Source organism: Salmo trutta, chromosome 37 (genome assembly GCF_901001165.1).
Source record: "Salmo trutta chromosome 37, fSalTru1.1, whole genome shotgun sequence".
NCBI classification, from domain to species: domain Eukaryota; kingdom Metazoa; phylum Chordata; class Actinopteri; order Salmoniformes; family Salmonidae; genus Salmo; species Salmo trutta.
The window spans coordinates 26323084-26345086 of NC_042993.1; the positions used below are offsets into that span (position 1 = coordinate 26323084).

General features: G+C 40.8%; 1 protein-coding gene across 1 annotated transcript in view; it reads left to right on the forward strand.

The window, feature by feature from the left end:
* The first annotated feature begins 11475 nt into the window (after window positions 1-11475).
* Window positions 11476-22003, forward strand: part of LOC115177122 (sodium/hydrogen exchanger 1) — a 42758-nt gene continuing 32230 nt past the window's right edge. The window contains exon 1 of the mRNA XM_029737660.1: window positions 11476-12611. Within this exon, the coding sequence (XP_029593520.1) occupies window positions 12305-12611 (307 nt within the window). The 5' untranslated portion in view covers window positions 11476-12304. The remainder of the gene's footprint in view (window positions 12612-22003) is intronic.

Sequence of the window (22003 nt, forward strand, 5' to 3'; positions counted from 1 at the left end):
TTCCTAATATGGATGCCATACAGGTCTGACTGACAAAACATAGCCTTGGTTCAGCAATCACAATTGATTTTATTCAAACGTGAGAAAAGTGCCACAAAAAGGCCTTGCAATATTTCATTTTCAGTCGGGCCACACATCTGAAACTAGTTTGCACAGTTAAGATATGCAGCACGCTTAAATGGTCTTCCTCAGTAAAATTGAGTCCCCCACTGTTACATCCTCGGTTTGAGTTTTTGAGAATGAACTGTAAATGTACACTACAGGTCAAAAGTTTTAGAACACCTACTCATTCAAGAGTTTGTCTTTATTTTTTACTATGTTCTACATTGTAGAATAATAGTGAAGACATCAAAATTATGAACTAACACATATGGAATTATGTAGTAACCAAAAAAAGTGTTAAACCAATCAAAATACATTTTATATTTGAGATTCTTCAAATAGCCACCCTTTGCCTTGATGACAGCATTGCACCCTCTTGGCATTCTCTCAACCAGCTTCATGAGGAATGCTTTTCCAACAGTCTTGAAGGAGTTCCCACATATGCTGAGCACTTGGCTGCTTTTCCTTGACTCTGCAGTCAGACTCATCCCAAACCATCTCAATTTGGTTGAGGTCAGGGGATTGTGGAGGACAGGTCATCTGATGCAGCACTCCATCACTCTCCTTGGTAAAAACAGTCCTTACACAGCCTGGAGGTGTGCTGTGTCATTGTCCTGTTGAAAAACAGATGACAGTCCCATTAAGCTCAAAACAGTTGGGATGGCATATCACTGCAGAATGCTGCAGTAGCTATGCTGGTTAAGTATGCCTTGAATTCTAAATAAATCACAGACAATATCACCAGAAAAGCACCCCACACCATAACACCTTCTCCTCCATGCTTTATGGTGGGAATTTACACATGCGGAGATCATCCGTTCACCCACACTGCATCTCACAAAGACATGGGGGTTGGAACCAAAAATCTCCAATTTGGACTCCAGACCAAAGGACACATTTCCACAGGTCTAATATCCGTTGATAGTGTTTCTTGGCCCAAGCAAGTCTCTTCTTCTTATTGGTGTCCTTTAGTAGTGGTTTCTTTGCAGCAATTCGACCATGAAGGCCTGATTCACACTGTCTACTCTGAACAGTAGATGTTGAGATGTGTCTGTTACTTGAACTCTGTGAAGTATTTATTTGGGCTGCAATTTCTGAGGTGCCGTTAACTCTAATGAACTTATCCTCTGCAGCAGAGGTAACTCTGGGTCTTCCATTCCTGTGGTGGTCCTCATGAGAGCCAGTTTCATCATAGCGCATGATGGTTTTTGCAATTGCACTTGAAGAAACGTTCAAAGTTCTTGAAATGTTCCACATAGACTGACCTTCATGTCTTAAAGTAATGATGAACTATCGTCTCTCTTTGCTTATTTGAGCCGTTCTTGCCATAATATGGACTTGGTGTTTTACTAAATAGGGCTATTTTCTGTATACCCCCCTACCCTGTCACAACACAACTGATTGGCTCAAACGCATTAAGAAGGAAAGAAATTACACAAATGAACTATTTAGGAGGAACACCTGTTAATTGAAATGCATTCCAGGTGACTACCTCATGAAGCTGGTTGAGAGAATGCCAAGAGTGTGCAAAGCTGTCATCAAGGCAAAGGGTGGCTATTTGAAGAAACTCAAATACAAAATATATTTTGATTTGTTTAACACTTTTTTGGTTACTACATGATTCCATATGTGTTATTTCATAGTTTTGATGTCTTCACTATTATTCTACAATGTAGAACATAGTAAAAGTAAAGAAAAACCCTTGAATGAGTAGGTGTTCTAAAACTTTTGACCTGTAGTGTATACTTCACTTGTAAGGGACAGATATGATGATAATTTAATATTACTACACACAATATAACAATATAAATATAACTTAACTAGAAAGCTTTCAGTCTTTGCTTTTCCTTGAGTTCATGCAGAGATGTGAAGAGATGTAAACGGTAGTAAAAAGACAGTTCTGAAGTCACAGATGAGAAATGTTGCCTGCTTGGGCAGGTAGTGCCATCTTCAGGTAGAAATATGCAAGTGCACATATTCAATATTCACATGGACATTTTTGGGACTTGGGGAGGCAGTGCTAATAAACCAGTAACAACCATTGGCATTTGAACTGTATTGGATTAGAAAATGGGAGACATTTTTTATATTCAACATAGGAGGGCCAAGCACAGGAAGCAGCTCTTTCAGTAGTTTAGTTGGAATAGGGTCCAGTATGCAGCTTGAAGGTTTAGAGGCCATTACTATTTTCATAAATGTGAAGAGATATAGGATTAAAAAAAACTTTTGTGTCTCCCTTGATCCTAGGTCCTGGCAGTGTTGTGCAGACTCAGGACAACTGAGCTTTGGAGAAATATGCAGATTTAAAGAGGAGTCCCTAATTTGCTTTCTAATGGTCATGATCTTTTCGTCAAAGAAGTTCAGGAATTTATCACTGCTGAAGTGAAAGCTATCCTCTCTTGGGGAATGCAGCTTTTAAGTTAGCTTTACGACAGTATTAAAAATCCATTTTGGATTGTTTTTATTCTCCTCAATTAAGTTGGAAAAATAGGATGATCGAGCAGCAATGAGGGCTCTTCGATACTGCACGGTACTGTCTTTCCAAGCTAGTCGGAAGACTTCATGCTGTTTAATCAGCTTCTTGATATGCCACACCTATCAGGTGGATGGATGGGTTATCTTGGCAAAGGAGAAATGCTCACTAACATGGATTTAACCAAATTTGTACACAAAATTTGAGAGAAATAAGCTTTTTGAGCATATGGAAAATGTGTGGGATATTTTATTTAATCTCATGAAAACATGGGACCAACAATTTACATGTTGGGTTTATATGTATTTTCAGTATACATTAACTATGCTCTGTGGTCATGGGAAAAATACCAGGAGGCCTCTATTACTCTCTAAGAACAATCCCTGTGAACCTTAATGGGAAATTATATGAATTGGTATTAATGGTTATATAACTGAACAGATATAATAGGTTCATGAGGAAATGTATTCTACATTGGAAGAACAACTCTCACTCTTAAGAGATAATTCGAACTTCCAAAATGTTCCCTTAGTCAGGCATTGACGTCAATGGGAGACTAAGTGAAAATGCAACTTAAATGGAATGTAGGATACATTACTCTGAAATGCACTGAAGTGTAGACTGTTGTTTGAGCATCTCGACAAACCACCATTGTTATCTCCACAGTCTATTTTCGTTTCATGCTGTCACAATATTATGGTGACTGACACTATTTTAGACATGTTGTCAGGGCTTGTCAGTGAGCACAGTGCTTACATCAGGAGACAATGACAACGTGGCATGACATGACAGCATTTGTTTTTCAAACTGAACACAGTCTGAGGGGTCATGATTACTAGGCTGCATGTTGTGGATAGGATGAGACGGTACCAGTCTGCTAGCCTGGTTAAACCAATTTGAATGCTACACTCACCATTGTTTAACTTGAGCACAGCGTTCAGTCTGGTTTTACCAGGCTAGCAGTTTGCCAGGGATCTTGTGGTTTGCCACTAATGAAAAGGTCTCTTGACGTAGCCCAGTCAAAATCACATTAGTGCTTAGACGTTAGATGGTATCTAAGCATGATCTCACAACGGCCCGGCCATGTGGAGTAAATAAAGCAGGCAACACAATGAATACAGTATTGTTGTTATTATTTCATCAGGCTTTACAAAACAGCACACTGTCTACTCAAGGTTACGATTATTATCATTTTTTAGTTGCTGACCTGTTTTCAATGACGTAGGCTTAGGGCATAGGCTATTTCTATGAGTACAGTGTGCATTTATTTGTTTGTGTCGAAGTGTGTGAGTTGTTCATTTTTTCATGAGTGTGTGAGCATGGTCCTACAGTGCTGTTTAGAATTAATGTTTTCCATATACACCGTGGGGGGTATAGAAACAGTGGCTTTGGTAGCTACAAAAAAAAAAATGGTCTGAACATAGAGATAGATAGAGGACTCTAGTGCCCAAAAGCCTGTTTTAGCATGGGCAGCGCTGCAGGTTGACATAAAGTTTAGTCAACTTTGTTCCAAGGGCAGAAAGAATCAGATTGTTTTAGTGCAAAACAAATCCGATTGGTTTCTAAAAGGTCAATGGGCGGAGTTTAACCGATGCACAACTTTTAAAAACATGGTGGAGGTTTGAACTGAAAATCTTGTAAATAAAACTTTGAGTTAAAAGTTGTAATATTTAGAAATCATTATTATGTTACAGTAGTCAGACACATTTTACAATATCTCTAAGATACAACTGGTCTCTGGTAGCAAGCTAGCAGCAACATGCTAAGCTAAACAGAGAAAGCTAGCTAAACCTTTAGCAACCTCTTAGCTACTCATGCTGAATTAATAGAGCTACCTAGTGTCATGTCTTTGGCATCATTAAAAGTGAAGACTGCTATTTTATCGAATCAATTCTCTGTAATTATTAATACGTGATTAAACTAATCATGCAAATGTAATTAACTAGAAAGTCGGGGCACCAAGGAAAATCTTAAGATTACAAAGTTATAATTTTCCTAATATAAGTCTTCAGATATTTTAATATCTGATCAATTAGTCTTCTTATTATGAATTATTATTTACCTCACGTCAGTCTCATTCCAAACTTCGTAAATTGTTGGTTATCAACATGAACTCAGCCTTTACTATAAATCATCCATACACCAATTGGCTTAATCATTTATTTACTAACTAACTAAATAATCACAGAAATGCATAAACAAACAACAATAGATATTTTACTAACAAATGATAGGGAAGATTCCCTAGTGGGCTAAGCCGATATGACGGCTTGGTGGACACAGGGAAGTGGGTGTGGACTGAGCAAGAGCGGGAAAGACAAAAAAGATCACTACACACTATACTACTATAATTATATTAATTGAAATGCTAATCCTTTGCACATGAACACTCACTCATTCGGGAATAATTGCAATCAATATATATATTTACGCCCATGTGTCGTGTTCTCTGTTGGAATCGTCAGTCCATCTGCTGGAGAGTTCATCCGAGTTTCTTTCTGTTTCCCTGAAGATCAAAGTCTTTTGTGGTTAGAATTGATACTTCAGAGTACCATTCAGAAATGTTCTCATAAATTAGATGTTTTGGCGGTTGTCGGTAATCACATCCCAGGTTTACATAATTTCTAGTTGCAGACTAGTAATTAGTATCTAAGATTTGCTCTTATTCTGTAGGGATCGATAGTCTCAGAGTTGAACCATTTCCAGCTGTGTAGCCAATGCTCCACATGGTATGGTTAGGAATTCAATAACTATTCGCTTAGTCTAAACTCAAACCTGTGCCACCTCAGTTTCCACCAAGGTACGCATGGTCTAAACTATTCGCAATCACAGCTCACGCTGTGGGTTTGCTTAGTCTAAACTCAAATCTGTGCCACCTCAGTTTCCACCGAGGTATGCGTGGTCTGAAGAGGATATCCTAAGGAGGGGGTTTTATTCATAACAATAGAAAATGACGCCTGATCATGTCTGTGCTCATGGGGGCGGGCCAATGACTTAGTTAAACTTTAAAAGGGAATACAATTCTCCCACATTAAAGGTTTAACATCACATTACATCATTTCACAAATAGTTTCATCTTTACTCATTCATTTTATACAAGAATTAGATGCAAACTCCATAATTGAGAAATTACACAATGTACACAATGTACACAGTTATGTGTGTTTCCTGTCCTCTCTGAGGACACCAAATGAAACACACTCGTCATACCCGTCCCTTAAGTGTCTACGGACCATTCCCACCTTCTCACAAGTAGACATTTTGTTTCATATTCTCATTTTGGGGATTTAGGAGTTTGCCATGTGAAATCCTTTGTTCTCTCTGTGTCTCTCTTTCTGCATGGCCAGTGAGAGACAGTCTCCTCCAGGAATTTACAACCTGAGATAACAGAACCTGGGTGTAGGAGAGAGTGGGAAGCCATGATCTATACCCAGAAAGGGCCACGTCATGACACTAGCTAGCTAGCTAGCTAGCTAGGTGTCAAATATACAAGTAAGTCAGCTAACATTTGCTTTATTGAAATGTTAAGTTGAATAAGCTGTATGAAAAAGCAAATGGGATGGACAATTATGCTGTCCCGAGGGAAGCAATGTAAAGTGCTAAGCTAAACAGAGCTGGTTGGCTAGGAGATAGCTATACTAACATTGCGTCATAGCTAGCTAGGTCTCAAATATACCAGTAAGTCAGCTCGTCACTTAAAATATTTAGTTGAATAAGCCCTCCACACCCCACGCCAATTTCACCCCAACAACGAGTATCAGTTCTCTGTGTCTGACAAGTAGTATGGAGCTGCGTCTCTGAGTATTGTTTCTTCATCCTATGTAATGTATTCCCAGTGAATTTGGTGATGGGTTTTTTTCACATTCAGAGAAATTAGTCATTAAAGTTGGAAGGTTTATGTCCCATCATACATCCTGATATTACCAGGCTCTGACCACTACATAGAAACCAATCAAATTGTTCTGCCCCCTAAACCAATCAGATTCTTTCTTCCCTTAGAACAAAGTTGACTTCTACACTTCATATCAATCTGCGGCAGCGCCATTGAGGAATTTCACCATTTTGAAGTAGTCAACTGGGTGGGATTTCCTATGGGTTAAGGAAGGATCACATAATTCCATCAAGGTCACCAGGAGGAATCAGCCAATGAACTATACTTGTGAGCAGTTAATCGCCAACCTGGGATGTATACCTGTTCAAACAACACACTCCAGGTGGCAGTATGCACAGTTTCAGTTTGTTTGCTAACTCATAGAAGTAGTAGTAGAAGAAAATTGACTACCTCAAAATGGAGATGGCCTCAATGGCGCTGCCCATCCTCTCACAGACGCCATAATGGATCAGATACAATGATATGATGTCTATCTAAGTCTATGGGTCTGAATCATATGGAACATGCTAGAAATCACACCCAGTCCCCATCTGCAGGTTGAAATGCTGCCTGGGTGTAATTGGCTTGTTTTGTTCCACATTATGTGGTTGGATGAGAAGACATGGTGACCTGTTAACTCCATTAAGAGACAGGCAAAAAATATACACTTTAAAGCTATCATGTGACCCCAAAAAGGCTTCATGCTATATTGGCTTTGGTTTTGGTAACCTGAAAATGGAAGGGAATGCTTTCGTTTAGTGAAGTTCTTTGCAAATTTGGAGTAATTTGGTTTCTAAAAGAATCATGTGATGTTTATTGGGTTAGGGTTGTAAAACAAGGCTCAAAGGTAACAAAATATTATCCAAAAAGACATCAAACAATCATATTTTTATTGTGGTTATCTTGGTTCCAATGCACATTAGATTTCAGAATTGAGCCCTGAGGCCTTTGGGTTAATGTGCCTTTTGAAACACACAATGTACATATCTGCACTAACCAAGCTGAAAAAATACACAAGACAAACATGTGTTTAACTTAAGCGTCCTGGGTAATTTGGTTCATATCCACGGACCAAAACGACGTCTCTTTTTATTTCCTCAAAGTGTTTGATGTAGTTTGGAGTCATGTTGTAGCAATTTGAGTCCTTGAAGCAAACACTGGAAACCATGACCTTAGCCACAATAGAGAGGAGAGAATAAATGTACACATTTATGTGTACAAATATAGACCAGACTTGCCAAAATGTTGGCTTTGCTCTCCATGATTGAAATGAGAGCAAACGTAATGAACTTTCCAAACTATGCAAATGAGAGCATCATGCCATGACTAAAGCGCCTTGCATAAGGGTCGTTCAATTTGATTTCAATTACTTTTTGACTGCACCCCTTTTGAGTTGAACGAAACTTTCCATACATACACTGCTCAAAAAAATAAAGGGAACACTAAAATAACACATCCTAGATCTGAATGAATGAAATAATCTTATTAAATACTTTTTTCTTGACATAGTTGAATGTGCTGACAACAAAATCACACAAAAATAATCAATGGAAATCCAATTTATCAACCCATGGAGGTCTGGATTTGGAGTCACTCAAAATTAAAGTGGAAAACCACACTACAGGCTGATCCAACTTTGATGTAATGTCCTTAAAACAAGTCAAAATGAGGATCAGTAGTGTGTGTGGCCTCCACGTGCCTGTATGACCTCCCTACAACGCCTGGTCATGCTCCTGATGAGGTGGCGGATGGTCTCCTGAGGGATCTCCTCCCAGACCTGGACTAAAGCATCCGCCAACTCCTGGACAGTCTGTGGTGCAACGTGGTGTTGGTGGATGGAGCGAGACATGATGTCCCAGATGTGCTCAATTGGATTCAGGTCTGGGGAACGGGCGGGCCAGTCCATAGCATCAATGCCTTCCTCTTGCAGGAACTGCTGACACACTCCAGCCACATGAGGTCTAGCATTGTCTTGCATTAGGAGGAACCCAGGGCCAACCGCACCAGCATATGGTCTCACAAGGGGTCTGAGGATCTCATCTCGGTACCTAATGGCAGTCAGGCTACCTCTGGCGAGCACATGGAGGGCTGTGCGGTCCCCCAAAGAAATGCCACCCCACACCATGACTGACCCACCGCCAAACCGGTCATGCTGGAGGATGTTGCAGGCAGCAAAACGTTCTCCACGGCGTCTCCAGACTCTGTCACATGTGCTCAGTGTGAACCTGCTTTCATCTGTGAAGAGCACAGATGAGCTGCACTACCTGAGCCACTTGTGTGAGTTGTAGACTCCGTCTCATGCTACCACTAGAATGAAAGCACCGCCAGCATTCAGAAGTGACCAAAACATCAGCCAGGAAGCATAGGAACTGAGAAGTGGTCTGTGGTCACCACCTGCAGAACCACTCCTTTATTGGGGTGTCTTGCTAATTGCCTATAATTTCCACCTGTTATCTATTCCATTTGCACAACAGCATGTGAAATGTATTGTCAATCAGTGTTGCTTCCTAAGTGGACAGTTTGATTTCACAGAAGTGTGATTGACTTGGAGTTACATTGTGTTGTTTAAGTGTTCCCTTTATTTTTTTGAGCAGTGTATTTGCCCATGGTGAAGTGGTCAGAAAGTTACATTTTGAACCTGAATGCTTAAACATTTAGGAGATGGAGGTGCTCAAAGTTGAGCCATTTTACATACCCCACCCTACCATGAGACATCAATGTCTTCATCACTGGAGTTTAATATCAAGCTTACAAACAGGATTGTCAAACTATTTTATAATTTCTTTCTTTACATTTAACGTAAATGATCTAAAAACACATCAACTCTGATTTTTTTGCTCACATATGTTGTATTTTAGACCCTATTTTACATAATCTGAGGTGTTTGTGTTGTGCCCGCCATCGGTTGAGACACAGATTACTCTTGAATACAGGGTGGGTGTCATTTCAATCATAGAAATACAATTAATAGAATGGACATATCCCTTCGGACCAATGTCATTTAGCTGGTACACCATTGATATTTAAATACAATTTTTAACTCCCAATGATTACCACAAAGATGGCCGCCGGTCCACCCACCTTTGAATTTTGACTTAAATGGAAATGCATGTTATTCACATTCAAGTCAACAACACTCTCTGATGTGTGGACCTCCAACCATCTTTGTGCTACCATTTGAAAGTTGCATTTTCAAATGTATTCCAATTTTAATACATTTATAAGCCAAAACATGACACCCTGTATTCAAGAGCATGCTGTGGCTAGATAATTGACATTTAAGGATAAACAATTGAAAGAAAATAGATTTAAAAATAAGTAAATAATCAAAAAGTTTGACAACCCTGTTTGTAAACTATGAAATATACAGTTATATCAAACTCAATCGTTTATCTTTTCCAGAGATGAAGACATGCATGGGTCAACTATGAGGACCTCTATCTCCTAAATGTTTTGGCATTCAGGTCCAAAAAGTTACTTTCTGAACACCTCTACCATTGGAAAATATGTATAGAACGTTTTGTTCAAATCAAAAGAGGTGCAGTCGAAAAGTGATTGAAATCGAATGGAACGACCCATAAAAGTAAGCTGGGCCATTTATGCAACTGTTCATATCCATCCAAATAGATTTTGGATGGTGGAAATCAATTTCAATTAACTTTCTCCTGGCCTTAAAATGTGTGTATTACCAGACTTTTATCGTACTCTTTATCTCAAGCAAATTAGAAAAATCTATTGTGCAACATTACTTGAAGAAGTATTTTAAAAATAGTCACAGCAAACCTCTCTGTGTGTGTGTGTGTGTGCGTGTCTCACTATCGTGCTGCACTTCAATATTTTATGGCATTGCAGGAACAGAGTGCAAGGGTGCATGCAAGGACACTTAGTTCCCCATGCCAATGTGTGTGCCCGAGCCCCAGAGGCATGAAGTGTACCCACACAGGCATTTTATTGGTATTCATCATAACTTATTAATGCAGCTATTATCTTTGTGATAGACTGCATACAGGTGCTGGCAGGTCAGACAGAGGCTACACAACTTAATCCCCTTCGATTAATTACAACTTTGACAGTACAATATACAACACTGTAAATGAATAAGAATGTTCACAATGATCAGCGTGTGCTTCAAAATGCTTCCTATAAAAAGCACTTTTTCAACTACCTTCACCTCCTTTAAATACTTTGTGACACCCAAAATGGTAATCAGCAGCAGCATCTGATCTACTCATCCTCATATGTGTTATTACACTAATTGTTGTGAGCAGTTCATTTTCTTTTAGGTGCAAACCGCTCTCAATGACCACACCATTTCCCACCACAGTAATTACAAGCCAGACACCTTCAGTGGTATGGCACAACTGTATTTGGCAAGCTGTGGGGGTTAAAGCGCTACAGGGAGACACTAAACACAATGACAGACTACCCTAAAGGTCAAAGTAAACAAACAAAAATAGGTTGTGTACAGTATGCTATTCGTGACATAGTGTCACCATCCAAGGCATAGCCCTATTGTAATTACAAAATGGATGACAACATGTTTTGGGTGTACTCGCAAGAAAACACACCCATTTCCATATAACACCCATTTGATATTGAAGGGGTGGTGAAATGTTTTTGGCTGGACTCACACCATTTCCATAACAAAATGTTGACATTGAATTGAAAATCATAAAAAAAAGAAAAAAAGATTCCAGTTGGCTATCTTTTCAACGAATGTATTTACAACAAGATATTCTCATCCTAGAGGTACATTTTGAGTTAGCCTACATTGAAGACTTAAATAACATGGAGTTTATGGTGCAATCAGCTCCAACAGATGCCAGATACTTCAGGATAGCCATGGCCTTGTTCTGCCCTGCAATCCAGGTAGATCAGCCATAGTGATGGGCGCGATTACCCACTGGGCCTAGTCAGACTATTGAACAGGAAATGTATGGTTTTTCCATACGTGAACATAAGAATATAATATCCGTGAATATAATATAAGACCTCCTCTCCAATAGATGTCACTGTTCGAAAATAAAAAAAAAGGGCTCCCTCCCCATTCTCCACCCTCCGCGAAAGGGTGTGCGTTTTGAAGGTTGGGATATATCTCGCTAACATCACACTACAAGGAGCACATTTGAGGAGGGATAACCTTAAGGAGTCACTGTTGGAGCTAGAAAAGGTGTGATGGAGCCACAGCTCCTCATACTGACTGAGTTGAAATAAGGTCTTGTCGGGACAGGGTACGGCGCATACACGGATGCGAAAGCATGGGATGCAGTTCTAATATCTATGATCCCCCCCCACAATTGCAACGTGACAGTTCTAAACGTTTCATTCAAGGTCAACATTGGACTTCGGTCAGCTGTAACCGCAGACAGTATCGATGAGATTTATCTTCTTGTGGAACAGGAATTGTATGAGCCGCATCTTTTTACCGGTCGGCGGTGAGCAATGACATCTTTCACGGAAGAGATTAACCTACGCTGTCGGTATCTGAAACAAGTTTTCAATTCAAAGTTGTGGTATTTAGGAGAGGGTATGTAACTTGCTAGCTAACACAGCACTGTAGCCGTGTCTTGAGCTCTCGGTGCCTGGAAGGAGAGCTAGCTCGGGGACTTTCTACGTTTCCTGCTTTCACGAATGTTGTTAGCCAGTGTGCTACAGTACCTGGAACTGCTGCATCCATCTCAACTAGCTCACTAAAGTTGGCTAGCTAGCCAGCCTATCGTCGGACGTGGATATGTTGTCGGTCCTTTGGAAAACCAGTTGCCAGTGAGGGAAGTGTTTTAATACACGCTAACTACACGATTTCCAGCTCACAACCCCCCCCCCCCAAATTATTTTAAGTTCTAAAAACGAATTTCAACATGTCTGTTCGGGTATCTTTACACTCACCCACTGGCTCCAAAAGTTTTCTGGAGCGGGGACTCCTACTTCTGGTGATATTGATATTTCTGGAGGGCACCGTACTGACGCTTGGAGCTGCCAGCTCACCGGACATCAGCGCTCAGGACAACACCGGAGGACACGACGACCACAGAGGGATAGAAGGCAGTCACGTCCGTACTAACTACACAAAAAAGGCCTTCCCTGTCCTGGCTCTAGATTACCATCACATACAGGTGCCTTTCGAGATCTCGTTGTGGGTGTTGCTGGCCTCTTTAATGAAATTAGGTGAGTTGCACTGTCAGGCTGGTTTATTTGGTTTGAGGTTCAGTTTGAGTTTTATTCTCATAGCCTATACAGAGAAAAAGTAAAGCACCCATGTTTCTCTTACCAGTTCATTGAGGTGAGCAGAAAATCTAGGTGTTTGAAGAATGTCATTGATTTTCATTTCAGCATTATCAAGAGGAATGATGTCTTTCCTGATACTCTGAGTATATACCCTTTGAACCCCAATCAAATGTTAGTTTGAAGAATATATGGTTTGTTCCCTAGCAGGGAATTATGCCATGTGAGATGGGAAAATACTACATCTTGAAGTCAATAGGTGATTATGGAGTGGTGTGACATTCTCTTGTACTCTGCATAAAGATGTCACAGATAAACTCACTCAACAAGCTAGGATATGCTAATTGTTAGTCCTTAGGTGACTCTTGTATTGGTTGGACTTGTTTTCCTGTATTCTGCATAGTAAGTGATCTTCCTGGGAATGATGACCATACGCTTAGGTCATGTTTTGAAGTGGGAAGGCGCAATCAGTGCTCCTTGACACAATGTGATGCGTGACTAAGCACATTTTTGTTGCACTTTTGGGCATAGGCTAGACTGAAATAATTTCAAGTTCTCATCAAGGGGACATCTTTGACCACTGTTCCTGTTAAAAGCTGTTTTGTTGACACAGGATGTTTGGCAATGGGAAACACACACTCGTGTGTAGTCTCATCAAGGGGACATCTTTGACCACTGTTCCTGTTAAAAGCTGTTTTGTTGACACAGGATGTTTGGCAATGGGAAACACACACTCGTGTGTAGTCTAACTTCTATCCTCTTCCCTTTTCCTTGCCACTGGTTGTGGTCCCCTCGCCACTCCCTGTCTTTCACCTTACTGCAATCATTTCATCTCGCACTGCTACTTCTCACCTCCTTTCCTTGTTTATTGCTCTTCATGCAGTGCTCGTCCCATCTCCACTCACTCATTCTCATCATGACACTCCTCTCCTCTCTCGCGCCCTCATCTCCCACTCCCTCCCTCTCTCTGTTTCTCCTCTTCCTGTATGCGGTGTGCTCTCATGCCCCTGCAGTGTTCCCTGCTGCGTCCCCTGCTGCCATTTGCTAAGAGCCAGCAGCCTGCCATTTTCTCCGCAACATAATATTGAGCCTGGGTGAGTGCCAGCCTGTGGCCATGCCAGAGAGGGACTGTCCCACTTACCCAGGGGGGGAAGCCCACTGTCCTTGGGGAAGATGGGGAGAGCGCCCAGCTGGGTGCAGTGGTTTGGAGGGAGTCAGGATGAGGCAAGTTGACGGTCTAGATGGAGAAAGAAGATGGAGAGGAACAGGGAGGAAATTGTAGAGGTGAGCGATAGAAAGACGGGGAAATAGGTAGAAAGGAGAATGCAGGGAAAGGAGGAGAGAGGCAGATGTGAAAGATTGAGTGAGCGAAACAAACGGGAACAGTGGTGTGACCTTCAGCTTCTGATTATGCTGAAACCCCTGTGTTTATAATCTGCTGTGGTAGCTGCAATGCTCAGCCCCAGGTTCCTGCCTGTGTCCTGCTCAGAGATCTCATTCTCTTTTTTTTTAAGCCTAAAGCTGCATCCGTTGTCTATTTAAATGTTCTTTTGCTGCCCTGTCAGACTGGCTTTGCTTGCGCTGGTCTTTTTCTCCAAGACTAGACTTCCTTCATTTGATAAGAAGGACCTACAATCAATCTCCCTTATTCCCCTAAGCAATAGATCTTCCTATGTGTCAATGTAGCTTTGGAATTAAATATGATTTATTGTAGCAGAGAGTGTGGTGATAGAGAGATCCTCAGATTATTAAATGTTCTAGCAAGTGTGCCAACACTGATATAGGTCTAAAGAGTACAGACCATATTGACTGATAACAATGTATTGGCCTAGCTACACTTAACATTGAAGTCCTCAATACAAACATTGTTCACATGAGTTGTGGCCCACATTCAGGACTAGCCTATGGTTTTACCTCAACAATCTGTACTGTACATTGGTAGACATGTATTGGACTTGGCCTAGATCTTTGTCTCTCGTAAATGCTGTCAAATCAAATTTTGTTTGTCACATACGCCGAATACAACCGGTGTAGACCTTTTTATAGTGAAATACTTACTTACAAGCCCTTAGCCCTTAACCAACAATGCCATTTTAAGATAAAATACACCAAAAACAGAGAAATGAAAGTAATAATTAACAGCAGCAGTAAAATAACAATAGCGAGGCAATATACAGGGGGTACTGGTACAGAGTCAACGTGCAGAAGCACCGGTTAGCACCAGTTAATGTCTAACCATTAACAGAGGGAATGTGTGTTAACAAGCTATTTAACACACTGCTATAAATTACCCTGTTCCACATTTTAATGTGTAATGCATCAAAGCACAAGTAGTTTGGCGTTCAGTTCAACTAGTAGCCGATTTATATGCTAGGTAGAACCCTGCGAAGGGTCATGGCGGTAGTATTATACAACACTAATAAAGATGGCATAGGGTTGATATGAGGAGTTAGGCTGAAGACTGGACTACATTGGTAGGCCTACAAGGCTTTGCAGCTCTATTGGGTCTACTCCGACAGTATGTTTAGGCAACAGGTGACCAGGTAGGTACAATAACCTCTCATATATGCCTTGGCGAATCAAGTATGTCACACCTCCATTTGTAATGCAAACATGGCAGCTCAAACTAAAATGACATGCGGCAGTGCCCTATTCTGTTCTCCTGAGAGGCCCGAGTCCTACTCACCCGCCTTCTGGGCCGTTGGTCGAATCTGTGGTCAATATTTGCCTGGGGTAAACCAACTGCCACCTGGAACAGAGGTGCTTTGAATGGGAATGGAAGATGAATAGATGGAGAGCGTCTGTGCTAAGTTCTTTTCCACTCGGCTCACTCGTACAACACTCACAATGCATAAGATTGCGTAGTTGGCCCTTCAATGCACCTTTTGACTCAATATATCCATTCACGTCACACAATGACATGCTGATGCTACTGTGTAAACACATTTGCATAGACAATTATGCTGCAATAAATAAAGCCAAGGACACTGTTGTTGATAGACAATTCATTTGGAAAAAGAATTGGCCCTAGTCAAATATTCAATTGATTGGCAGCAACCATGCTCACCTTGAATGACCCCAATACACAAGCCACAAATATCTATCCTTTCCCCATCTCATGCAAGTCATGGCACAGCGTTGTTTTCTATTTTAGTTTTGTATTGTCCTATTATACATTGTTCAGCTTCTACTGTGCACAGACTGTCAGACAGAGGAACAACTGCAGCAAGAGTAGCAGAGGAATGTTTCAGGCTCTATTCATTATTGATACACAGGCCTTACTAAGCTCACATAGAGCGAGAGTTTCCCAAAGCTATTATTGGATGTTGTAAGTCCACAACAATGCTTAAACTACACCGGGAGACCACTTTCAAGGTCTTTCATTTTTTAAAAATCTAATCTGTCTAATCTATGCCTGCAGAAAATATTCATACCCCGTGACTTATTCCACATTTTGTTGTTACAGCCTGAATTCGAAATAGATTAAATATATTTTGTTCCACCCATCTACACACAATACCCCATAATGGCAAAGTGAAAACATGTTTTTTGAAATCTGCAAAGTTATTGAAAATGGAATATATCCCCTTTTCATAAGTATTCACACCCCTGAGTCAATACATGTTAGAATCAGCATTGGCAGCAATTACAGCTTTGAGTCTTTCTAGGTAAGTCTCTAAGAGCTTTGCACACCTGGATTGTACAATATTTATTATTAAAAAAATTCTACAAACTCTTGTCTAGTTGGTTGTTGATCATTGCTAGACAGCCATTTTCAAGTCTTGCTATGGATTTAAGCAGTTTTTATATATATATATATATATACCCCTTTTTCTCCCCAATTTCGTGGTATCCAATTGGTAGATACAGTCTTGTCCCATCGCTGCAACTCTTGTACGGACTCGGGAGTGGTGAAGGTCGACACCGTGCGTCCTCCAAAACACAACCCAGCCAAGCTGCTTCTTGACACAATGCCCGCTTAACCTGGAAGCCAGCCGCACCAATGTGTCGGAGGAAACACTGTACACCTGGCGACCGTGTCAGCGTGCATTGCGCCTGGCCCGCCATAGGAGTCGCTAGTGAGCGATGGGACAAGAACATCCGGCCAAACCCACCCCTAACCTGTACGACGCTGGGCCAATTGTGCGCCGCCCCATGGGTCTCCCTGTCGCGGCCAGCTGCGACAGAACCTGAACTCGAACCAGGATCTCTAGTGGCACAGCTAGCACTGCGATGCAGTACCTTAGACCACTGTGCCACTCTGGAGGCCTTTTAAAGCCGTTTAAAAAAAAAAAAAAGTCATAACTGGAACTAAGCCATTCATCTCCCAGTGTCTGGTGGAAAGCAGACTGAACCAGGCTTTCCTTTAGAATTGCTTAACTCTATTCCGTTTATTTTTATTTAAAAAATTATCTAGTCCTTCCCGATGACAAGCTTCCTATAACATGATGCAGCCACCACCATACTTGAAAATATGAACAGTGGATACTCAGTGATGTATTGTCTTGGATTTGCCCCAAACATAATGCTTTGTATTCAGAACATAAAGTACATTTCTTTACTAGATTTCTTGCAGTTTTATTTTTTTTATATATTTTTTTTACCATCTACAAGTTGATGCCCTTCTTTGCAAGGCATTGGAAAACCTCCCTGGTCTTTGTGGTTGAATTTGTTTGAAATTCAGTGCTCAACTGAGGGACCTTATAGATAATTGTATGGGTGGGGTGCAGAGATGAGGTAGTCATTCAAAAATAATGTTAAACACTATTGTTGCACACAGAGTGAGTCCATGCAACTTATTATGTCTTGTTAAGCAAATTTTTACTCCTGAACTTATTTAGGTTTGCCATAACAAAGGGGCTGAATACTTATTGACTCAAGACATTTAGGCTTTTCATATTTAATTAGTTTGTATATTATTCCACTTTGACATCATGGGGTATTGTGTTTAGGCCAGTGACAATCTTAATTGAATCCATTTTAAATTCTGACTATAACACAACAAATTGTGGAAAAATGAATCCTTTCTGAAGGCACTGTTGGCTACTCCATGTGACCACCAGTTGTTTGAGAGCTGCACGTTGTTTCTGCCCGACAGATGATATTCTGCTCAAGCTGGGCTATTTGTGTGGTACGTGTGTGGCAAATAATCTACATAACAAACTAACAGCTTAGTTAGAGTAATAGTGAAGACATCAAAGCTATGAAATAACACACGGAATCATGTAACCAAAAAAGTGTTAAACAAATCAAAATATATATACAGCTTTGCAGACTCTTGGCATTCTCTCAACCAGCTTCATGAGGAATACTTTCCCAACAGTCTTGAAGGAGTTCCCACATATGCTGAGCACTTGTTGCCTGCTTTTCCTTCACTCTGCGGTCCAACTCATCCCAAATCATCTCAATTGGGTTGAGGTCTGGTGATTGTGGAGGCCAGGTCATCTGATGCATCACTCCATCACTCACCTTCTTGGTAAAATAGCCATTACACAGCCTGGAGGAATGTTGGGTCATTGTCCTGTAAAAAAACGAATTATCGTCCCACTAAGGGCAAACCAGATGGGATGGTGTATCGCTGCAGAGTGTTGTGGTAGCCATGCTGGTTAAGTGTGCCTTTTTTAAATTCTAAATAAATCACAGACAGTGTCACCAGCGAAGCACCATCACACCTCCTCCATGCTTCACGGTGGGAACCACACATGCGGAGATCATCCGTTCACCTGCTCTGCATCTCACAAAGACACGCCTGTTGGAACAAAAAATCAGACCGAAGGACAGATTTTCACCGGTCTAATGTCCATTGCATGCGTTTCTTGGCCCAAGCAAGTCTCTTCTTCTTATTATTGGTGTCCTTTTAGTAGTGGTTTCCTTGCAGCAATCGACCATGAAGACCTGATTTGACACAGTCTCTGAACAGTTGATGATGATGATGTGTCTTACTTGAACTCAAGCATTGATTTGGGCTGCAGTCTGAGTCTGGTAACGCTAAAGAACTTATCCTCTGCAGTAGAGGTAACTCTGGGTCTTCCTTTCCTGTGGCGGTCCTCATGAGAGCCAGTTTCATCATAGCGCTTGATGGTTTTTGCGACTTCTCTTGAAGAAACGTTCAGTTATAAAACATTTCCAGAGTTTGACTGACCTTAATGTCTTAAAGTAATAATGGCCTGTCGTTTCTCTTTGCTTATTTGAGCTGTTCTTGCCATAATATGGACTTGATCTTTTACCAAATAGGGCTGTCTTCTGTATATCACCCCTACCTTGTCACAACGCATCTTATTGGCTCAAACGCACTAAGAAGGAAATTCCACAAATACATTCTTAACAAAGCACACCTGTAAATAGAGGTGCATTCCAGGTGACTACCTCATGAAGCTGGCTGAGAGAATGCCAAGAGTGTGCAGATCTGTCATCAAGGCAAGGGTGGCTACTTGAAAGAATCTCAACACTTTTGGTTACTACTGTACATGATTTTATAGTTTTGATGTCTCCACTTTTATTCTACAATGTAGAAAATAGTAAAAACTAAAGAAAAACCCTTGAATGAGTAGGAATGTCCAAACTTTTGGTGTGTGTGTGTGTGTGTGTGTGTGTGTGTGTGTGTGTGTGTGTGTACATTCATAAATACAGTGCATTCGGAAATGATTCAGACCCCTTGACCTAGCACTGTATCTGTTTTTCACTGGCCTATTGACGTAGATTGAGTGGCATGGAGGATTTCCAAAACCTCCCCGGGCCAGCGGGCAGCCCTGTAAGTCCAGCCCTATTTGTTTCTTTTCAAGAGTTTACACTTGGAGCCTGTATCTGTTGTTAAATTTTGTTTCTACCACAAATGGTTCACTGAAAGATCAAGGCACTCTTTCAGAAGGTTTAAGTGGCCGTTATCTACAGTAAACATACAACTGAGATGGCTGATAAACTTGAGAGGCGGACAGCGCAACTGCCGGGCATACTGTAACAATATGGAGATGTTGTACGTCACAAAGCAGTATAATCTATTACTACTGGAACCGTGGCCTGCCTATGGGAACCAGAATTAGATTAGGCCTAATCATTTTACAACATCAAACCTAGTCACCTTGTTACAATCACCTAGAGTTGTCAGGAACAAGGAGTGGTCTGAAAGTAGAGCTAATAGGATACATGGCTCCAGTGGGCTCAAATACCAGGTTTGTCATTTTATCTCAGTTTGATCAAGGTTGGTTTTCTGCATAAACATGAGGAAATGTATGCCTTCCAAATGAGTAGGCTGTAATGAGAAACCTGGCCTACATAATCTGTTTGTCTAAGCACTGCTTCTGGCGCCAGTATTTATTTAAACGCTTAATTACGACTCCAGTGTACGAAGTGTAAAAGATTGCACATTCGGCTCTGCGAGCAAGCCTAGCACTGAAACGTTTAGGTGGTCTTTAGCCCATAGCTGAGTAATGTGACAGTGGATTCAGAAGATGCAACCGTTGCCTTATTTGTCACAGTGGCCTTCAGACCTAATATTTAATGACTGTGTGGAAGTCTGGGAGAGATAACAAGTAGGCCTATATCATTAACTAAAACACTACTCCCTATCCTGCCAAAGTGTTACGACTTTAGTTTTCCCGTTATTTGCTTATATGGTTCTTTTAACTTTTTACATCCCATCAACAGACTAGTCAAGTTTTTTATCTGTGTGTTACCAGGGTATTCACAGGTTGATTGTCCATATGAACAAATATCCTAATTGAATAGGGTTCATCATTGTCGTCTTGGGGATACAGACCTACAATTATTGCAGTGAATATTGTTGGATAGCCTACGCTTTAGTCTAGTCTTTCTCAGACTTGGGCTTGACATTATCTTTTGCATTCTTCTCATCCCTGTGGCTCACTGTGATCTGTCACCGATAGCATAGGGGTAGAAAGAGATCCACCTTAATCTGATGGATTAGGCCATATAGCCACTCCTTACCATGAATACAAGGGAACCCTTGTGGGGGACACGCTGATGGCTTCACATTGCAACATTTAAAATGTATCCTCACAGTTTAGTCATGCCTCAGTGACAATCTTCAGAGGGCAATAGGCTAATGCTCTGTTATCTTAAACATCAATGGAGATCTGTAAACATCAATTAGTTTGCCGTTGAGCTTTGATTAGAATTCTATATGATTTGCGTCTTCTCGGACAGATCTCATCAATTGGTTGCAGCGTTGGATGGATGGATGTGACAGTCGGAGTTGGAATGTGTCGACAGGGCAACAATTATTTTTCTCACTGATGGTTGACATTGCAGAGTATCAGAGTCCTGCCAACAAATCATTATGAAAACAAACCTCTGGTGCAGAAATATGTGTAAAGGACACAAACTACTTCTGAACCAGTTCCTTCAGAATTGACTTCCAGTAAGATGTGTGTTGAGTAAGATCCCACCAGTGTTGCACGGTATACAGAGATTGCTAGCCAGCCTGTCCTGAGGAACCACTGAGTCTGGGCTGCAACATGTTCGCTCCCAACTCATGCTGCACAAGTTAAGACACTTGAATAATGCAACATGAAATGTTGAAAACGTTCATTACTGTTCGCAAAACAACCTCTATACAGCTGCAGCACTTTACAATGCAAGAAGATAACGGTAATGTTAGCTTGCTAGCTATTTAGCTTTGTAGGCTAACTTTCCTTGCTAGCTTACAGCTGACGCAAACATCAATTCACTACCCTAGTACTATGTAAGTAAAAATGAGTATACATTGGAAGGGAAACAGATATAATCCAGCCAAGACAAGCTCAATAACTCAATGCATGCACACACTCCTATTGAGTAGGCAATGCATTCACCTTTACTGTTAATCTGCCTATCCAATAGATTTACCCATTTTATCAATAGAGATTTACCATTCAAATAAATGATTACTGTTATGTAGTTGATTGGTAAAAACTAAGTCAAATTCATTGTATAATTGATTCATTAATGCAGTGGTTCCTAAACTTTTTATAGTCCCGTACCCCTTCAAACATTCAACCTCCAGCTGCGAACCCCCTCTAGCACCAGGGTCAGCTCACTCTCAAATGTTGGTTTTTGCCATCATTGTAAGCCTGCCACACACATACAATACATTTATTAAACATAAGAATGAGTTTTTGTCAAATAATAATAATCAAAACTGTTGTTCTTTTATTTAACCATCTTAAATTGTATTGGGTTGTATTGGAGAGAGTTTCGGTCTTAAATCATTTTCCACACACATTCTGTGCCTGTATTTAGTTTTCATGCAAGTGAAGGCCGAGAATCCACCCTCACATAGATACATGGTTGCAAAGGGCATCAGTGTCTTAACAGCGTGATTTGCCAAGGCAGGATAC